This window comes from Trichomycterus rosablanca, chromosome 16 (genome assembly GCF_030014385.1).
Source record: "Trichomycterus rosablanca isolate fTriRos1 chromosome 16, fTriRos1.hap1, whole genome shotgun sequence".
Taxonomy (NCBI): Eukaryota; Metazoa; Chordata; class Actinopteri; order Siluriformes; family Trichomycteridae; genus Trichomycterus; species Trichomycterus rosablanca.
Window position 1 is genome coordinate 29,734,847 of NC_086003.1, and position 21,676 is coordinate 29,756,522.

General features: G+C 44.3%; 2 protein-coding genes across 2 annotated transcripts in view; one reads left to right on the plus strand and one right to left on the minus strand.

Moving 5' to 3' along the window:
* Positions 1-1,213: 1,213 nt before the first annotated feature.
* helq (helicase, POLQ like) lies at positions 1,214-20,790 on the minus strand. Its single transcript, XM_063012032.1, has 18 exons — positions 20,438-20,790; positions 17,870-18,476; positions 17,568-17,746; positions 15,404-15,604; positions 14,521-14,593; positions 13,259-13,356; positions 12,496-12,594; positions 12,209-12,354; positions 11,334-11,573; positions 11,063-11,204; positions 8,900-9,004; positions 8,500-8,707; positions 7,966-8,123; positions 5,988-6,086; positions 5,077-5,250; positions 4,128-4,241; positions 3,310-3,444; positions 1,214-1,422 (listed from the first exon to the last, which is right to left on the minus strand). Exons 1-18 carry the CDS (start codon positions 20,618-20,620, stop codon positions 1,339-1,341), a joined length of 3,045 nt encoding a protein of 1,014 aa, XP_062868102.1. The 5' UTR covers positions 20,621-20,790; the 3' UTR covers positions 1,214-1,338.
* rpl17 (ribosomal protein L17) overlaps positions 13,462-21,676 on the plus strand; it is a 172,607-nt gene continuing 164,392 nt past the window's right edge. The window contains exon 1 of the mRNA XM_063012046.1: positions 13,462-13,471. The gene's annotated coding sequence lies outside the window, so the exon portion shown is untranslated. The remainder of the gene's footprint in view (positions 13,472-21,676) is intronic.

Sequence of the window (21,676 nt, forward strand, 5' to 3'; positions counted from 1 at the left end):
TGCAGGGATCGGCCGGTCAATGAGCCCACACAAGGGGTGATTGATCGCAGAAGGCAGTGCCTGGCTCTCCCGATGTGAAACCCCACCTCTCTTCTAGCCCTTTGATGCACAACATGGGTCAAAAGTGACCCGACTGAGTTTTTATTTTCTATATCTTTGCAATAAATTAATTTCGTCATTCAAGCTTTCATGAATTCCTCAAGTAACTTGTTTTTGATCATCACAAATCCTTATTTCAGTTTTATATTTTTTTGTTTTTTTAATAAAAATCGTTTTTGTATCACTACCCTTCTAATGCACAACATGGGTCAAAAATTACCCTTATGTATTTACTATGGAATTTGACAGAAACTACTGACATTTGTAAGTGTTTGTAGTCAGAAACATATTTGCTGATCTTTTGAAAGACAACCAAAGTTAACCTTCTTCTTCTTTTCTTTTCTGTAAAGTTCTTAAAACTATACGTTTATTTTTATTTTTGTATCTAGATGTGTATATGTTTATTTTGTAAATACATGTGTATATATGTCTGTGTGTACATACATGTACCGTCAAGGAGATGCTCAAAAATTTCGTTGTGCACTGTGCATTGACAATAAAGGCATTCTATTCTATTCTATTCTATTCTATTAGGCTCTTGAATCTTGAATATGTCCAATACTATTAGCTTGCTAGCTGTTAACATATTCTAGTATGTAACATTAAATGGTTTCAAAATATATACCCAAAAGATACTCAGTAATACATGAAATAACATAGGAAACGAATATGGGTCATTTTCCACCCATGTTGTGCATTAGAAGAGGTTTGCTTAGCTTGTGCATCAAAGGGCTAGCAGGTGAAAAGAAGCGGTCGGTGGCAGTGCACCTGTGGAAGGGGGGGCGTGTGACGGTCAGAGGTGGGGACAGGAGCATCGAGAGCAAAGTGGCAATTTAATAGGAGTAGAAAAAATTTAGAAAATGAATAAAAATAGAAAATTCACTTTCACTCATTTGCATTTTCAGCATTTAGCAGACACTTTTATCCAAAGCGACTTATAGTACAGTTACAGTATATTGTCTAAGTAAGTAAGGGTTAAGGGCCTTGCTCAAGGGCCCAACAGTGGCAACCTGGCAGTGGTGAGGCTTGAACCAGCAACCTTTTGATTACTAGTCCAGTATCTAGTAGGGGCGTGGCGGGTAACTGAAAACTGAAATGAAGGAACGGAAACAGGTTACACGGTCTTATACTTTTATTTCATGTAGCCGCGTGAGCTAGAAATGACGAATATATACAAAAATAAACATTATACAATATAAATCACACTGATAATAATTACACGGGTACAGATTTCTATATTTATATAGACGGTTGATCAGCGGGGAGCATCAGCAGCTCGTCCACCTCCTCCTGCAGAGCCTCGGCTTTCTCCTGTAACAGCATCTACCACGAGAGGAGACACACACCGGAACTATTAAAGGTGTATAAGTACGCTATATGGCCAAAAGTATCAAGACACCCTTTCTAATTATTGAATTCATGTGTTTCAGCCACAACAATCGCTAACGGGTGTAATAAATGAATTCTATAAATTAAATGACATGATTCCAGCTGTGCACATCATTTGAGTTCAATATTTATGAGGAGTGTCCCAATACTTTTGTCTATATAGTGTAGAAGGAAGGATGAAGGTCTTTTGGGGATGTGAAAGAAGCCCATTTTCCTAATTCATGACTCAATTTATTATTATTATGTCTCCAGTATAATGAGGTCTATTACTGTACTTCTGTTCTTGAGTAGAAATAGATCAGTTCCCCTTTTTTAAAACCTTTAGTTCCTCCTAAATTTACTTTCTAATGTTCTAAAGAAATATTACAATCACTGTTCCAACCGAGATCTGAACCTGGACTTCCATAAAGCTCCGATGTGACGTGAGATTGGGCGAGATAATTAAAAAAACTCATATCTCCATATCCTTTAGAGAAGTGATGATATATGATACGATACAATGAAAACCTAAACAATGTATAATGTTAAAGTATCAGTATTATTTGTAACACCAAAAGATCATGCTGTATTATATATTTTTTTCTATTTTATTTCTGCATTTTCTCCCATTTTTTCCCAATTTATCATAGTCAATCTGTCTTCCGCTGCTGGTGGATCCCTGATTGCGGTCGAGGTGGGTATATTGCCGCTCACGCCTCCTCCGACCCGCACGCAGCCCTTAGCGGAACCCTTTTTTCACCCATGCATTCTGCACAGACGCCTCTCTATCCACCAATCAGAGTCCTTACACAGCGTTTGAAGACCCCGCCCACAAAGTCCGGTCATCACGCCCTCGCAGAAACGTGTCTGCTGCAGGCACTGCCAGTTATGCCCGCTAATGTTCTGAAGAAATATTACAATCACTGTTCCAACAGAGGTCTGAACCTGGACTTCCATAAAGCTCCTTCGTGACGCGAGATTAAAATGCCTGGCGATGGCGTACGACCCGCTCGGGATCCGATTTATAAGAACGAGCACCGATACACTGCTGAATTTCATCCGGGCATCTACAGGGAGTGGCTTTGTGTCTGTAAAAGGGCTGGTCGATGTGACTAAGAAACTCATCTCATATATGATACGATACAATAAAAACCTAAACAATGTATAATGTTAAAGTATCAGTATTATTTGTAACACCAAAAGATCATGCTGTATTATAACTGTACTTATTAAACTGTATAAGTGAGATTTAAAATAATAATAATAAACATAAGACACTTGCACATCCAGCATACAGACTGTAACTTTAGTAAATTTGTTACTTCTAACATAAAAACTATTCTGTAGGCCCTACTTAAATAAAAAGTAGTTTTTGTACAGTACATTAATAAAGATAAAACTTTTACTCCTCTTCACAGTATTTCACTGACTCAGCAAACTGCATTCGATGTGGTGTGTGTGTGCACATTTCTTTTGTGCTGTTTTCAACGTACTCCAATGGTAACCCGTGTGACCTCAGCCTCACTCAACAGCTCTGGAATGAACCGGAACATCAACTGAGGCTTTGTTGAGCAGCATGAAAATGCTGTCATCTTCAAATTCCCACAGACATACTTCAAAATCTTGTGAGAAGCTTCTCAGAGGAGCGTCTGTTGTTCTAGCTGAACAGATCACACAGAGGGTCGGTCTGTTTTAATACCCAGCTCATGCTCAGGTGTCCGAATACTTTTGATCATATGGTGTATTTCCATTCTCACCCTGAGTTATTATATATTATTATTTATTCTGTTTTATTTAACTGCGCAGTGTAGGTGAGATGAAGAGATGTTTAGATGAACGTACTTGAGCGGACGCCACGATCTGCCTGGCTTGCCGCTTGAACAGGTTCTCCACGGATTTGACCAGCACGTCGGGGTCGGCGTTGGCGAGATGAGCGAGCGTCTTGTACCCGGCGCCGTACAGCTGCTTGGCACGGAACTACAACACATAAAGGAAATAAAGGACGGTCATGCACAGATTTAGGTTTATACACATACTAGTACACATGCACAGCAGTGGTAGCTCAAGGGGTAGGGTACTGGACCAGATGGTTGATAGTTGGGCCCCTGAGCAAGGCCCTTACTTGTCTAATTGCTCAAAATTGGGATACAACCAGCTAAAATACTGGATATGCAAATGTAAATGATAGTCGAGCAATACACGATCTCCAGGAGTCACAAAGAGCTTAGCGTGGCTCTCTGTACCCGATACGGCTCAGTGTGGGAACCCAATACTGACAGGTGATAAGAAGCGGTTGGCAAATGGCCAGAACAGAGGTGGTTTAAGATGGGAATTGGAAATGACCACATTGGGAGAAAAAAGAGAGGAAAATATATACACTGTATGGCCAAAAGTATGTGGACATTGTTGGAAATATCATTGCAAAACCTTGGCCATAAATATGGAGCTTTTGGACATGGTGTTGGAAAGGTTGGGTTGACAACCCCATCTCGATAAATAGCCGGGGCGTCCGAATACTTTCGACAACGTGGTGTATATAAAACCCAGACAGGAACGTTTTCACTTCCACTTGAACAAACCACCAGGAGTGAATCAGCAGCAGCTGACGTGGGCTCGGTGGGTTTGTGGTTGGCGAGCAGACGTGACGCTTGATCACACACCTCCATGACTCCGGCCACCTCCATGAGCGGGATGAGTTCGGTCTGCACGCAGTAGGTCAGTCTGCGGGTCAGCTCGGTCAGGAGGGCTTTGAACGCCCAGAACTCCTCCAACTCCTGCAGCGACACAAAAATAGAAAATATGGAGAAAACAGTGAGCGCATTCTCCCACGCATTCTGCACACGATTATTTATTTATTTATTTATTTATTAGGATTTTAACGTCATGTTTTACACTTTGGTTACATCATGACAGGAACGGTAGTTACTCATTACACAAGATTCATCAGTTCATGTTTAATATCAAACACAGTCATGGACAATTTAGTATCTTCAGTTCACCTCACTTGCACATCTTTGGACTGTGGGAGGAAACCGGAGCGCCCGGAGGAAACCCACGCAGACACGGGGAGAACATGCAAACGTCACACAGAAAGGACCCGGACCGCCCCACCTGGGAAACGAACCCAGGACCTTCTTGCTGTGAGGCGACAGTGCTAGTCAAGTCAAGTCAACTTTATTTATACAGCGCTTTTTACAATAGACATCGTCTCAAAGCAACTTTACAGAATCCAGGACCAACAGACCAAAAACCCCTGTTGAGCAAGCCGAGGGCGACAGTGGCAAAGAAAAACTCCCTTAAAATTACAGGAAGGAACCTTGAGAGGAACCAGACTCAGCAGGGACCCCCGTCCTTCTTGGGTGGCTTGAAGGACACTTTTGTTTAAATCCTATTTATTTAATCATACAAACACAGAATTCAATTAAACACGCCAGGTTTCCATCCCATCTAGTAGGAGCAGCATTGTTGGCACTGCAGTCTCCACTTGCAGTCTTTAACCTCGAGAGGGTGAACAGGTTTCTACCAACCAATACACTAACGTTACCGTTAATGACCCGGACCGGACCGCGGTCAGTTCAGCGGTGTGAGGAGTGAACTCTGTGACCTGACCTCGGTGAAGTGCAGCACACAGGAGCAGAACGCCGAAGCAGAACTTATGAGGGTCTGAACCAGGCCTCGGGTCAGCCGGAACCGGTCAGAGACGCTCCACAGGTCGGTCTCTTTCAGCAGGGAGTAAAGGACCAGCGCCAAGTACAGTCTGTTCACCACCGCCACGTCCACACTCTGAGAAACACACGCACACACACACACACACACACACACACACACACACAATCAGAACGTCTGATTAAATATGAACGTGTTAGCCCTGGGGAGTGCTATCGACCTGACCGGGCCTCCAAACAGGCACAACTGGCCGTGCCTAAGGGAGGAAAGTCAACCGAGCTACATTGACACGGTGCAACTGTGACCTCTGCTGCCTGGACAAGGAACAATTAATTTATATACATTACATAGCCAAAAGTATTTGGACACCTGACCATGTGCTTACAATTACATTTTCAGCATTTAGCACACACCTCTATCCAAAGTGATAAATAGTACAGTGACAGTATACAGTCTGAGCAATTGAGAGTTAAGGGCCTTGCTCAAGAGCCCAACATCAGCAGCCTGGCAAGGTGGGGCTTGAACCAGCGACCTTCTGATTTCTAGTCCAATGCTTTAACCACTAGGCTACAACTGTGTTTGTCGGACGTCCCATTTCAAAAATGATGAGATCTTTTTAGCTAGGACAGCAGCCGCTCTTCTGAGAAGCTTCTCACCAGACTTTGAACTGTGTCTGTGGGAATTTGTGCCCATTCAGTCAAAAGGTGACTGCACTTGTATGTGCTGGTGTTGGTCCAGAGGGCCTCAATGGAATTGAATTAAACTTTTTTGAATTCAGTAATTAGAAGAGATGTCCCAATACTTTTGTCCATACAGTGTAGTGATGTTAGATGATCAGATGAACAGGGTCTCACCTTTCTCACACTCTGTCCAGCGGCTTTCCGAGCCACGAAGCTCTCGGGAACGCCGATAGTCGCCGCCATCTTCTGTTCAGCAGCGGATAATTTCGTTAACTAATAAAACATAATCGGGGAGGGATTAGTTGTGGGTTTGATTTTTAAGATAAGAGACATTAGGTCCATTTAGAAGGCTGGACAAGCTGCTGAACTTCTTAACTATTATTAAACAGTTCCAAATATTATAAACGATAGGCTCTGCAACCTCAATGATTCCAAACAGTTGATGCGACTATGATTGTGTATGAAGGAATAACAACATTCAGGCACTCCAGTGGTGCAGTGCCTAGCTCACTGCTGAGATCTGGGTTCGAATCTAAGCTGCGCTATCGAGTGGTCGGGTTCCTACATGGATCGAGTTTGTGTGTATTTTTTATTACCCCCAAAACTTTTAGGTCTATTTAAGGCTTTTTATTCAGCAAGTTCATAAATTAAGAGGAATTAGGAGGAAATTTACACATTAATGTTACAGAAAACCCCATAGAAGATAAATTGATTGACTGATTGATTAATTGTTTGATTTTAACGCCGTATCAGCACATTGAGGCTATTTATACAGCGGTACATAGGTTGTATCCCGAGTCTACGTCATTTAAAACAAATTATAATATGTTTTCATTAAGGAATTTCAGTCTTTCTGTGTTTAGTCAGTATGTGTTTAATTGTTAGTCTAGCTTTGCATAGATGGCAAGTTGGTGCAACTTCCCCTGTAAGAAGGTGCTTGTGTGTTACCATAGATGATTAAAAAAACAGCTAAAGACCATGATGATATGTTACCATGCTCAAATAATGATAAAATACACAAAAATGTAAGCGATTTTTTTTTTCACAATTTTTTAATCCAAAGTTTCAGAGAGTATAAATAGCTTTAAACTCATTCTAATCTAGAGTAACTAAAGTCCTTGTTGGTCTCCAAAACCTTTCTAACTGGAAAAAAAAACCCAAACTATATTGCACAAACACATGTTACGTGAATTATTTGTATATTAGAGTGTCATTATACAATAAAATTGAGCATTTTTGGATCTAAAACTCTCCCAGACTCCACAGCCGGACTGAATCGCTGCTTGAACGAGTCAGAAAGCGACTCTGATCAAATGAATCATTCTTGGGAATCGATTCACAGAGCTGTACTCTTATTTACGGTAAAGATTCACTCTGATTCAGAATGGTGATTCATTTGGAAGTTTACAGAGAACACGTGATGCAGGAACATAAAAAAAATAGCTCAGAAAATTGAAAGACAACTTTATAAACCAATCAGAGCTTCAGAATTCAGTTTTTGATGGTTTAATTTGAGTTATTAATTGAATTAAAACCCAGAAATGTTTATTTTTTGCACTTCTTCAGTGTGAATCAGTCAGTAATTAAAGTTGGACTAAAGACCCAAACCTTTATAACAACAAAACACAGACTATATTGCACAAAAACATGTTACGTAAATTATTTGTGTTTGAGAGTGTCATTATACAATAAAATTGTGCGTTTTTGGATCTAAAACTCTCCCAGACTCCACAGCCGGACTGAATAGCGGCTTAAACGAGTCAGAAAGCGACTATTGTTGAATCAAATGAATCATTCTTTGGAATCAATTCACAGCACTGTACTCTTATCTAGGGTAAAGATTCACTCTGATTCAGAATGGTGATTCAGTTGGAAGAGAACACGTGATGCAGGAACATAAACAAATAGCTCCAAAAGTTGAAGGACAACTTTATAAACCAATCAGAGCTTCAGAATTCAGTTTCTGATGGTTTGATTAATTAATTTGAGTTATTAATTCAATGAAAACCCAGAAATTCTTATATTTTTTTGCACTTCTTTAGTGTGCACCAGTCAGGAATTCTGTCTTTACTGGCTGTACTGCACTGAATGACGTTTTTAAAGCAGAAATAATTTTGAGAAGCGCTTCCAGTGATTGTGGACGTTCTCTCACCTGGCTGAAGTAGATCATCCAGTCCGGTTTGCACTGAGACACCATGTCGTATGGAGTGACCAGATAGACCAGGTGAAGGAAGCTGTTGAGCAGCAGACCCTCCAGACCCTTGGATAAGTCTCTGTAGAGGACGTCAGAATAGTTCAGGTCTACAGAACCTGAGAGGACAAAAACACGGAACAGGACTGAGAGGGACGGGTGTCTTCACAAAACGTGAAGAACAGCCACACAGCTAGAACAGCCACACGACTGAGAGGGCTTCACAGAAGACTTTGACATAAGTCTGTGGGAATTTGTGCCCATTCATTCGAAATATGACAGCATTTGTATGGCTGGGCACTAATGTCTGTGTTCCAGTTCATCCCAGAGCTGGTGAGTGAGGCTGAGGTCAGGGCTCTGTGCACAACACTTAAGAACTACAACCCAAAACAATCAAAGCAACTGATGGCCCACTAATAACAACCTAGCAGAGGTGGGACTTGACCCAGTGACCTTCTGATTACTACCCACTACCCTAACAATGTCAGGTCTCACCTTTGTACGTCGCTTTTCCGAGTCTGGTGATGTGTAGCTCAGTCTGGTGGGGCGTCTCTGACGTGTAGATGAGTTCTTTCTGTTTTAGGACCACTAAGGACTCCAGCGTGAGCTCTCTCAGGCTCTTCTGCTGACACACCCGAGTCTCCTGAACACCCAGTAAAGTCCCAGACATGAACTCGACCAGCTGATCGGCTGTACGGGTTATCTGAACACGCAAAAACACCCCGGCTGACCGATTTAAGATACATTTGGTGCATGAAATATGGATTAAGGAAATAAAATTAGCCTCTTATTTTAGCAGAACCCTAAGGATTTATTTATTTCCAGAATTATCTTGAACAGCGCTACGCTAGGAACAGCGTTACATTCAGTATTCAGATTTACAGAAGCTACTCACATTGAGGCCAATAAGGGAGAGGATGAGACTCAGCAGACCTCGACTTCCATCATGCAGCAGGTTGCTGTAACAGTTGTCGACCGGTGCACACACCAGGTCTTTCGCCTTCAAAACAAAACAATAAATGGTACTCAGCATCGGCGCATTCATAGACAGAAAGCCTGCATCCATGACTTAAAGCTGTATATCCCCTGTACACTTGTGACCTCTGCTATGTGGCCAAAAGTATTAGGACACTTGACAGCCACTCCTCTGAGAAGTACGTCTGTGGGAATTCGTGCCCAAATTCACTTCCAGTCACTTCCAATTCCCGATTGTGAATCTGCTGCCATCGCACAAAGTCAGATTTGATTAAAAAGAGACGGATCACCACACACACCCTGTCGGGGACCAGTTCCGGACATCGCAGAGGCTGAAAAAGACCCCGGCCAACCTTCCCTTCATCAAACATAGCGGATTCGCGTTTGTGCGGGCAGGTCGGTGACTCTGCTGAGATTCGAACTCGCAAGTTCCAGACTGTTAGACCACTGCACCACCCGAACGCACGTGATATTCTTATATACCTACACTATATTGCTAAAAGTATTCACTCCCCCATCCAAATGATCGAGTTCAGGTGTTCCAATCACTTCCATGGCCACAGGTGTATAAAACCGAGCACCTCGGCAGGCAGACTGCTTCTACACACATCAGTGAAAGAACGGGTCGCTCTCAGGAGCTCAGTGAATTCCAGCGTGGTACCGTGATGCCACCTGTGCAACAAGTCCAGTCGTGAAATTTCCTCTCTACTAAATGTTCCACAGTCGACTGTCAGTGCTATTATAACAAAGTGGAAGGGATTGGGAACGACAGCAACTCAACCACCAAGTGGTACCACGTAAAATGACAGGACGGGTCAGCGGATGCTGAGGAACATAGTGTGCAGAGGTCACCAACTTTCTGCAGAGTCGATCACTACAGACCTCCAAACTTCATGTGGCCTTCAGATTAGCTGAAGAACAGTGTGTAGAGCTTCATGGAATGGGTTTCCATGGCCGAGCAGCTGCATCCAAGCCTTACATCACCGAGCACAATGCAAAGCGTCGGATGCAGTGGTGTAAAGCACGTCGCTACTGGACTCTAGAGCGGTGGAGACGTGTTCTCTGGAGTGACGGATCGCGCTTCTCCGTCTGGCGATCCGATGGACGAGTCTGGGTTTGGCGGTCGCCAGGAGAACGGTACCTGTCTGACTGTACTGTGCCGAGTGTAAAGTGTGGTGGAGGGGGGATTATGGTGTGGGGGTGTTCTTCAGGAGTCGGGCTCGGCCCCTTAGTTCCAGTGAAAGGAACTCTTAATGCTTCAGCACACCAAGAGATTTTGGACGATTTCATGCTCCCAACTTTGTGGGAACAGTTTGGGGATGGCCCCTTCCTGTTCCAACATGACTGCGCACCAGTGCACAAAGCACAAGCTCCATAAAGACGTGGATGAGCCAGTTTGGTGTGGAAGAACTAGACTGGCCTGCACAGAGTCCTGACCTCAACCCGATAGATAGAACACCTTCGGGATGAATTAGAGCGGAGACCGTGAGCCGGGCCTTCTCGTCCAACATCAGTATCTGACCTCACGAATGCGCTTCTGGAAGAACGGTCAAAAATTCCCATAAACACACTCCTAAACCTTGTGGAAAGCCTTCCCAGAAGAGCTGAAGCTGTTATAGCTGCAAAGGGTGGCGACATCATATTAAACCCTGTGGATTAAGAATGGGAGTCACTCAGGTTCATGTGTGTGTGAAGGCAGACGAGCGAATACTTCTGGTAATATAGTGTATATAACAAAAGCCTGTATTGTCCAGATGCCCAGTTTGAAAGAGAAAAATGATTGAGGATGCTGTGGTACTGGAAATGATCAAAGCCTCAGATGTTCTTTTTAATCCTGACTTTGATCTTTGCATTGATACAAATCAATAATAAAGATCCACAGCTCTGCAGTTCTACAGATCCTTGGACTTCATGGTTTGGTTCTGGTCCTAACAAGGCAGTGTAAATTGGGGACCCTTATAGACCTATAGTCTACAGTCCAGTTGGATTCTAGACACGTCTCACCCCGCAGGCCCACACGGACGGCAACTATGTGGTGTAACCGGTGTATAACGGGTACAGAAGGAGGGGCGCAGATATTCACCCGCTCTCTGTCTCTGTCCTGCAGGATCAGGATGCTCTCGCCCATGGAATCGATCCCGGCGCGTCCCGCTCTCCCCACCATCTGCTTGTACTGATTCCTCTTTAGGAAGTCCGCGCCCACGTAGGGGGATCGTAGGATCACCCTAAATATACCACACACACACACACACACACACGGGAAACACAGATGAGCGAAATCATCACACGTATAAGTTCTCCTGCGCTACCAACCCACCCACCGCTTCACATACGCAGTTAATCCTGGGACTGACCTGCGGGCAGGGAGGTTGATGCCCGCTGCCAGTGTGGAGGTGCAGGCCAGAAGACAGAGCACCCCAGATGAATAGGCCTCCTCCAGCAGCTTCCTCTCGTCGCTGGTCAGGCCGCTGTGGTGGTACGCCAGGCCGAACGGTACGGTCTTCTGCAGCACCGGGCACAGAGCCCCGTTGCCACTGTTTTTCAGCTCAGCCAGTAACGTGGCCTTCTCTTTCTGTCTGTGTTCCAGGAAGTCTCTGTAAAAAAAAACATCAAACCATTTTAATCACCTGAACCTTTCATCTCAGAAGATCGAAAGAATCTTTACTCTTTGATAGTTTGATGATTTTTGATGATTCAACCCTCCACTGCTGACTGAGGAGCTTCGCAACTGACACACGCCCCCTCCGACACGTGCTCAGTACCGACTGCATCTTTTCACCTGCATGAGGCGAGTTCATATGCAGATCAGCTTTGTGTACAGAGAGCCACACCCTGATCAGCATAATTCCTCAACTCTGCACAGGCACCATCAATTAGCCAGCAGAGGACGTAATTGCACCAGTTATCAGAAACCCTGGTCCTGCACACGTGTCGGAGAAGACGTGTGTCTATAGGACCCCCACTGATGGTAGGACGGTACATCATTCTCAGCCCTGCAATGATTTTATCATGGCAATCATGTGGTAGTCTGTGTGGAGTGTAGCAGGTGCAGTGTTGTTGTTGGGATTGGTAAACATGTCAGTATCAATGCTGAGAGTAGTAGAGCATTCCAACCGAAAATATAAAGACAGCAGCGCAATGTGGTCAGAAAGTGGTCATTCCAGAGCCGTTGAGTGTCTTTCTAGATCTTGCTCATGCGGGCGTCCCAATACTTCACGGGTGTACTTACTTATTCAGGTACTTGCAGATCATCCCAGCGACGTTCTCGCAGTTCTTCTTGGTGGCGCAGAATATTAAACACGACTGCCGGGGTATCACCTCGGTCACCAGAGCGATCACATGATCCGGGTCCATCTTCTGCATTCCGCTGGAGTACTGCGGGGAAATTGAACCCAGACGTCAACGAGCACCGAAGGTTTCGGGTTCACTCCCCAAAAAACAACACGTTCAAATCTACGTTTATTAACGCTGCGGGAATCTGATGGATTTAAGGTGGCACTGGTTTAGCTGGTCTACCTTAAATTTCAGGAGGCGTGAGAATCGGAAGCACTGCTCCTCTTTCGGGTCGACCCGATATATGCCGTCCTTCAGTTTCACGTACTCGATCAGCTCTACCTGAAACACAGCAGCACGCGGGCTCAGGCACGTAGACCCATCACATGGCCAAAAGTATGTGGACACAGGCGCACCTCCTAATTATTACCTGCAATTCTGGAAAATAAACGCTATGCCTACAAGTTTGGGACCGTTTTTAATTCCATTCTACAGGTAGCATGAGAATTAAGGCTATTCTGATCTAGTTTAGGGAAGGCCCTTTAATGTTTGCCTGTGTGCACAAAGCCAGGTCCATAAAGACCTAGTCCATCAAGTTTGATAAGGAGGAACACCTGTGGACTCACAGAGCCCCCGAACTCAACCCTACTCAACACTTTTGGGATGATTTGGAATGCCGATCTCGAGCCAGGCCTTTACGTCAAACGTTAGTCGTCTCCAGTTCCCTCACATCGAAATCATGCTGAGGAGGGCTGAGACCATTACCCGCCCCGTCAGACACGCACATACACGCAATGGAGTCTATTGGAGAGCAGCATGGCGTACGGAGAGACGTGCTAAGGCTCTGCAGATCGTCCACTGCTAGTGCAGGCACCTGGACCACACAGCAGAGGGCGCAACTGTGCTGCAGAAATGGATTTTCCACTTTTTCTACTCAGTGTGTGGCCCTCTTTACACATACTTTTGGCTGTACAGTGTGTGTATGGTGAAAGCGAGCGATATTTACAGGTCTGAAGTCACTGCTGTAGTTCTCGGCCTTCAGGAAGCTCTGCAGGTCCGAGACGTTCCCCAGAGTCGCGCTCATACCGATGATCTGCGTGCTTTCTGTCCAAAACAAACAGTAGCAGTGATGTGGAACGTCAATTGATTCATCAAGCGCTTCATTCTGGTCAGGGTGGCGGTGGGAAACATGGGGCACAGGGCAGAAATACCTCTGAATAGGGCGCCAATCCCTCGCAGGGCTTCGTCCGTTTCTCCTCTTCCCCTACAGACACAGCCAATCATGTCTACCAATAGCATCACTGAGATTCGAACTGGGGCTAGGGCTTGATATGCTTTTGAAATGCTAATTTGTTACCTAAGCTGTCATTTATACCTCCACAACCAATGAAGAGAGAGCTTTTCATTACCACTTTTCTTACTTTTCATGACGCACATTGAAGAATCTTGCTTTGGATTAGAGGAACAACTGAAATCCCGCCCAAAATCTGAATTCGGAAGCTGTGATTGGTTTATACAGCTGTTTATCAAGGCCTGAACCACGACTGATTCACTGAAACACATGCACACAGATCCATGGAGTTGTTTACGCACGACACCAAAATAAAAACGAATGAATCTTCACCATAGATAAGAGCACAGCTCCCTGATTCGATTCCTATGAATGATTCATTTGAAAAGGCTTGTTTTTATCGCTCATGCGTGAAAGACAGCACGCAGCACAGCGCTTTTGTGCTCTTTTAAACGTTCTCAAATGCTAACCTGTGTATCCTAGGCATACTCTATATAACGAATATGGTCATTTTCAGTATCAAATATATACCGCCCAGCCCTGATTCGAACCCAAATTTCTGTCACGCCACCCAAGCGATAGAGTTTAACATGCAGTCCGACTCCATACTGACGTCTATGGCTTCCGTTCGGGGTTTATAACGCGCTCGGGTGGCACAGCGATCTTTTACGCTAGCCCAGCACCATTGAGATCCGAGTTCGAATCTCAGCAAAGCTATCGGCCGGCCAGGTGTCTACACAGACGTGGCCCTGGAACGGATTAGCGCTCTATTCAGGGTCTTTCTGACTTGCTCCAAGTGCTCTACGCTGGAACTGTGACCCTGACCAGTGAATAATAACCATTTTTAATTGTATGTAGGAGAACACCGCCCCCTGCTGGAGATTTAAAGTGGTGGTGGAGATTATAGTGTACTATAGTGTTTTTATTTCATGTAAAATACTGTAAACAGTTTTTGATCTGTGGTTAAAATTACTCACTGCTGATGTACTGAACCTTCGCCAAAGTCATTTCGAGAATCGCTCCTCTGCTGCCGTCGCCGAGCATGTGGAGCTGAACGTGATCCGGAAAATACAGAAATAAAAGGATTCATTAATAAAATTCACTGCAACTGTGAGCAGAATTTCCTATTAAAATAAAGCTGACGGTGATACGTCGTCACAAAGAGAAAAATTATTGTGTAATAATTACATAATGTTAATAATAATAATAATAACATTATAATAATTATACATCATTAATTCATTCACACTCGGTGTGTCATACTGGATCAGGATCATGATGGGTCTGGATTACACGCTAAACAAGACGCCAACACACACACACACACACTTAAACACACTATGATCAAAAGTTTTAGAACACCCCTTCTTATTACTGAATTCACATGTTTCAGCCTCAACAGTTGCTAACTGGTGTAATAAATCAATTAAATAAGGGAAATCACATGATTCCACCTTTACAGCAACAGTTTAGGGAAGGCCCTTTCCTGTTCCTGTGCACAAAGCAAGCTCTATAAAGACATGAAGAAAAGCTTCCTGCACAAAGCCCTGCCCTCAGGCCCACACAACAGCTTTGGAATGAACCGGAACATCGACTGAGGCTGCCCAGTCATCTTTTGACTGAATGGGCACAAATTCCCACAGACATACTTCTCGGAAGAGCGGCTGTAGTACTAGCTGAAAGGATCACTCAGAGGTCTGTCCGACAAGCTCATGGTCAGGCGTCCAAATACTTCTGGCCGAACAGTGTATATAAATTCTTCTCTTTCATTCTAGAAGCAGGTTTGGAACTCAGGTGGTTTGGAACTCTTGTGAACTCGTGCCCCCTGTACGAAGCAGACCGTGAGACGGCGCCACCTACCTCGTCCACCACCACCAGGCCGACGTTCTCCAGACGCTCGCTCTCGATCAGGGAGTTCACCAGGCTGTGCCCTTTCTCGATGGTGGCGATGTAGAGCGAGTTCTTGCTTCTTCTCTTCACTGGGGGGAACTTTCCTTTACTCCCGGCGTACTCCTCCACCAGGAAATCCAGCTCCATGCCGAAACTCGACAATCCTCGGACCTAAAACAATAAAAAATAATAATTCTTCAGGTTTGATGGTCACATGCCCACTGTGGGCGCTTTCGATGGTGGACAGGGCTCAGAATGGACCGGTCACACACACTGGTGGGATTGGACCGCATGGACTAGCCTTTACCCACCTCGTGCATCTATTATCTCTGTTCAACCAACAACACCAGTGGAAATGGCACCAGCTCTGTCGAACCCTATTTCCACTGGTCTGAGAGCCCAGCGATGATGCCGGACGAAGGATGAGCCCTGTTTTGCTTTATCTGTTATGTACGGTTATTATGCAGCATGTTGCACCAACATCTGTTACCGTCAAATAATGTGACCTCAACGGCGGGTAAGCAATAATAATAATAATAATACATTTTATTTCATAGGCGCCTTTCTGACACCCAAGGACACCTTACAATCACCACAACAATAAAATACAAAGAAACAAACAAGCAGCAATTAAAACAGTTAAAACTATGACACAGCAAAAGCACCAATCAGGTGTTATAGGCTGTCCTAAACAGGTGAGTCTTAAGTGAGGATTTGAACTGTTGGAGAGAGCTTATGTTCCGTAATTCAGATGGCAGAGAATTCCAAACTCGGGGAGCAGAGCGACTAAAAGCTCTGCTCCCCATGGTGGTGAGACGGGCAGAGGGTACAGTAAAGTGAATAGAGGAGGAAGATCTGAGAGAACGAGAGGGAGTAGCAACAGTGAGAAGATTAGAGAGATAAGTTGGAGCGAGATTATGGATGGCCTTGAAAGTGAGAAGAAGGATTTTGTAATCGATGCGGAACTTGACCGGGAGCCAGTGGAGCTGTGACAGAACAGGAGTGATATGGTGGAAAGAAGGGGTTCTAGTGATAATACGGGCAGCTGAGTTTTGGACCAGTTGAAGCTTATGGAGAGATTTGTGTGGAAGACCGAAAAGGAGAGAATTACAATAGTCTAGACGGGAAGTGACAAGGCTATGAACAAGAATGGCAGTGGTATGTGGAGTAAGAGATGGGCGAAGACGACTGATATTACGTAGGTGGAAATAAGCAGACCGGGTAATGTTATTGATATGGGCTTGGAATGATAGAGTAGTGTCGAGGATGACACCCAAACTCTTTACCAGAGTTGAGGGGATAACAGAAAAATTGTCAATGTCAATAGACAGACTGTTGGTTTTGGATAATGTTGTTTTAGTACCAACGAGGAGAACCTCAGTTTTATCACTGTTTAATTTTAGGAGATTTGCCGAAAACCAGGATTTTATTTCTGTTAAACAATCAGCAATGGTACTATGGTGACGCTAGGACCGCCGCTTCCTTGCATTACAGGTTCACTGGTTACAAACCAGCAAGAATGACGAACCATTGGGGATTTAGCCACTTCGGTCACATGACCCTGTCGCTGGTTCACTGGTTGTCCTTCTGTTGACCAGTATTGGTAGAAAACCCCACAGGACCTGCTGTCAGCGATGCTCTGACCCCTGTCTGACCCCAATCGGCAAAGCCACTCAGATCCTTACAAATGCGTCCAAAACACCAACGTCAAGAACCGACTGTTCGAATCCCGTCTGGTATATCGTAACGAGATAATAAATGTGCGTTTAATGTTGCGGATGGTCAGTGTGGTCAGGGTTGTGGTGTATACAGCTTCCCTGGAGTCAAGTGGTGCAATGCCAATCTACTGCAGAGTCCCGGACGTAGCCAATCATCGTGAACGTGGATGTAGATGCCCGACAGGCTGATAGCACCGCTGTGGGATTCGAACCCTGGATCATATTTAATTTACCGCTGTGCCACCCTAGCGCCCGTGTTTATTTATTTATTTATTTATTTGGATTTTAATGCCATGTTTAACACGTGTGTGTCATTTTAAGGCAAGACAGGTATCATGTTTCTGTCTGTTCGTTTGATCTTGTCTTTATAATTTGTATTTTTTATGCCCGTGTATAAGCAGTTCGACTTTATTTACCTTCTCTTGTACCAGGGAGACGTACGGTAAGATGATCAGCGCGTCCTTCTTCCTACAGAGAATCTCCTTAAATATCAGAATCTCCGCCACCAGAGTCTTTCCTCCGCTGGTGGGTAGAGAGTAGATGAGATTCCCTCTGCGCTGCACCGAGTCCAGGCTCAGACACGTCTTCTGCCAGTCTGAAAGAGACGAGGATCAAACTTATTAAAGGAATTTTATTTTCCTTTTGTTGCTCCCCCCTTTTAATCCGTTAAATCGAGGTTCCTCTGCACTGTGAGCAGGAGATGTTGTGAAACGCTCACCATATAGATCCTGGATTCTCTTCAGCCTCATGATCAGGTCCTTCACTTTGGACGGCAGGCCGAAGAAAGGCCCGAGGTCTCCTCCGGCGGGGACGGACCCGAGGGCCTGCACGGCGACGCTCATCTCCGCGCTCACGACCGCTTCCTTGTTCAGGGCCGTCTTGGAAACGGTGTTGGACGAGGCGGCGTTCTCCAGCATGGCCTTCTTCAGCTGGTCTGCCATGCTTCTCCTCGCCCTGACACCCGCTTTACTGCTCCTCTCGGGAACATCTGCGGGAACGGCGGTCCGCTTCAGGTCTCTCACATCTGGAGCGGAGGTGGAGGTGGAAGTGGAAGTGCTCTCCGTGACCCGATGATAATGATGGAGGTCGGTCACCTCCTGCTGAAAGGCCAGCTGAGAGCTGGGTAAATCCCCGAGAGACGTTTCAGGCAGATCCTCGATGAAGATGGAGTCTGTGAGATCCTCCTCACATGGGTGCTTGATCGCATGTCGGGGGTTTCCGTGCTCCTCTTGAGTCTGTTCCACATCTTCCAGTTTGGCGAGGAAGGAGCTGTCGGCGATGATGCTGTCGTAGCCGTCGAAAAGATCCTCATTGTCACTGTAGCACTGAAAATAATCAAGAAAATAATAATAAGCACGTCGTTATACTCGGAAATTCATAATTATTACATTATTTAAGACACCGATTATACAAGAGACTTTAGAAAATGAAGACTAAACATCCCTCACAGCAAAATGTTCCAGCAACAGTTTGGGGAAGGCCCTCTTCAGGTCTATAAAGACATGAAGAAAAGCTCAGTGTAAAGAAGCTCCAGCGTCCTGCACAGAGCCCTGAGCTCAGCCCCACTCAACAGCTCTGGGATGAACCGGAACACCAACTTATCAATCAGCACCCAGCCATACAAATGCTGCCATCTTTGGACTGAATGGGCACAAATTCCCACACACAGACACGCTTTAAAGTCTTGTGAGAAGCCTCCTCAGAAGAGCAGCTGTTTCTCTAGCTAAAAAGATCACATAGAAGTTTTTGAATGTCCAACAAGAACATGGTCAGGTGTCCAAATACTTTTGTCATACTTCAACATAAAAAAATGCATTTTTTTTATATCTTTACCAATAAAACACACATTTGATTTCTTTCATTTAATTTGTGGGGATTTTATTTAATAACAAAATGTGATGGAACTTGTGAAACTGATGGAAGTTCTGGGTCGGTGTCCTGCTGGAACACCCTGGTGCCTTCAAGCTTCAACGTCCTGCCTGATAGTTTAACATTGTGCTGAACACGTAAAGCTCACTTGACTGCAAACAGTGACGTCTGTGTTCTAATTCGTGGCAGAACACGAACAGATTACAGTTTAGTCTCTGAGCCAGTTGAGATCTGTTCAGAGCTTGCAAGACTCTCAGATTGTATTGCAATAGGTTCTGTCAACTGCAGTCGAACTAGCCCTATTTATATGAGACTTTCACACCAAATGTAATTATTTATTTATTTGTAGTTACTGCTTACACAAGATTCATCAGTTCACAAGTTTAATATCGAACACAGTCGTGGACATTTTTGTCTCTCCAGTTCGCCTCACTTGCACGTCTTTGGACTGTCGGAGGAAACCGGAGCTGCCGGAGGAAACCCACACAGACACGGGGAGAACATGCAACCTCCACACAGAAAGGACGCAGACCACTCCACCTGGGGATCGAACCCAGGACCTTATGCATATGCATATACACCGATCAACCATAACATTAAAACCACCTCCTTGTTTCTGCACTCACTGTCCATTTTATCAGCTCCACTTACCATATAGAAGCACTTTGTAGTTCTACAATTACTGACTGTAGTCCATCTGTTTCTCTACATGCTTTGTTAGTCCGCTTTCATGCTGTTCTTCAATGGTCAGGACCACCACAGAGCAGGTATTATTTAGGTGGTGGATGATTCTCAGCACTGCAGTGACACTGACATGGTGGTGGTGTGTTAGTGTGTGTTGTGCTGGTATGAGTGGATCAGACACAGCAGCGCTGCTGGAGTTTTTAAACACCTCACTGTCACTGCTGGACTGAGAATCGTCCACCAACCAAAAATATCCAGCCGACAGCGCCCCGTGGGCAGCGTCCTGTGACCACTGATGAAGGTCTAGAAGATGAGCGACTCAAACAGCAGCAATAGATGAGCGATCGTCTCTGACTTTACATCTACAAGGTGGACCGACTAGGTAGGAGTGTCTAATAGAGTGGACAGTGAGTGGACACGGTGTTTAAAATCTCCAGCAGCGCTGCTGTGTCTGATCCACTCATACCAGCACAACACACACTAACACACCACCACCATGTCAGTGTCACTGCAGTGCTGAGAATGATCAGCATGAAAGGGGGGTAACAAAGCATGAAGAGAAACAGATGGACTTCAGTCAGTAATTGTAGAACTACAAAGTGCTTCTATATGGTAAGTGGAGCTGATAAAATGGACAGTGAGTGTAGAAACAAGGAGGTGGTTTTAATGTTATGGCTGATCAGTGATTATATCTATATAAGACTTTGATGAATAACAAGTTCTTTTTAATTACCTGTTCAGTACCAGTGTGGTTCTCTTCAGAACTTCTGATGTGACTCAGAACTCTGTGTTCAGCGTTTCTGCTCAGTTCGGATGAGTTCTGTCTCTTCTTATCAGGAGTTAAAAGACTTCTCATCACTTCTCTCCTCCTCTTCTGACAGCAGCTGTTTCTCTTCACCACCAGGTCACTGCTCATCTCTGTTTATAATCGCTGCATTATCTGTTTAATCTAAAACCTCGTCATTATTTCACTTATAAACACATTTAATCATTAATGTTTATTTAGGACAGGATCAGTTCTGATGGGGTGGCTGCACATAAACGTGGCTAAACGGTCTTAAGTGACTCATTTTTACCCAAACTATAAAAATTAATACATAAATATCGTTATTAACATAAACTAATGTTATAAAATCATTAAATAACTACACAGCAGCATTAGATAAATGTTAACCAAACCGAACTGTCACCGACTCATCCGTGTTGATGTAGGGCATATCGCTTTAAACGAAGAACTGAGAGTATTACCCAATCAGACGCCAGCGTTTGTAGCACGTGATCACTCCGGCTGCGTTTCAAACCGCTACCTAAGCACTACATAACAAAGAAAATAGTACGACACACCAACAGCGGAGTAGGAACACTATTTAGTGCACTAGCGTGCAATTTGAGTCACAACCCTAATTTCTATTTAGTGTACTGTTTAGATCGTTTGTACTCTTTTATTACATTTTTACTTTTGTTTTTAATAGAAAATAAACAGGTGTTTCAGAAGTTCAAGTTCAAGTGAGGCTTTATTGTCATTTCAGCTCTATACAAGTACATATTGAAACGAAACAACGTTCCTCCAGGATTAGGGTGCAACATAGAACAAAAAGTGCAAGACAGTACAGTACACAGTACAGCTAAAAACAGAACAATAAATACAAAAGACATTACTAATCTAAAAAAAGTAATTAAAGGAGACAAGACTAGAGACAAATGTAGTGTTGGCCAGTACATGGTACTGAGTAAATGATAAGTAAGGTAAAAAAAACAAATTCTGATATACAGTACAGTTAGCAGTGTAGGGTTTATATAGCAACAGAGATATACAAGAGTAAGGTGCACAAATGCAATATTTGCAAATTGCAATTGTGCAAAGATGCAAGTAATACAGTCACTAAGTAGTTGTATGTGTTGAAGTTGTCAGAGTCCAGGAAACAAGACTGTGTTGGTTGTGTGTGTGCGAGTGAGTGTATGTGCATGTAAG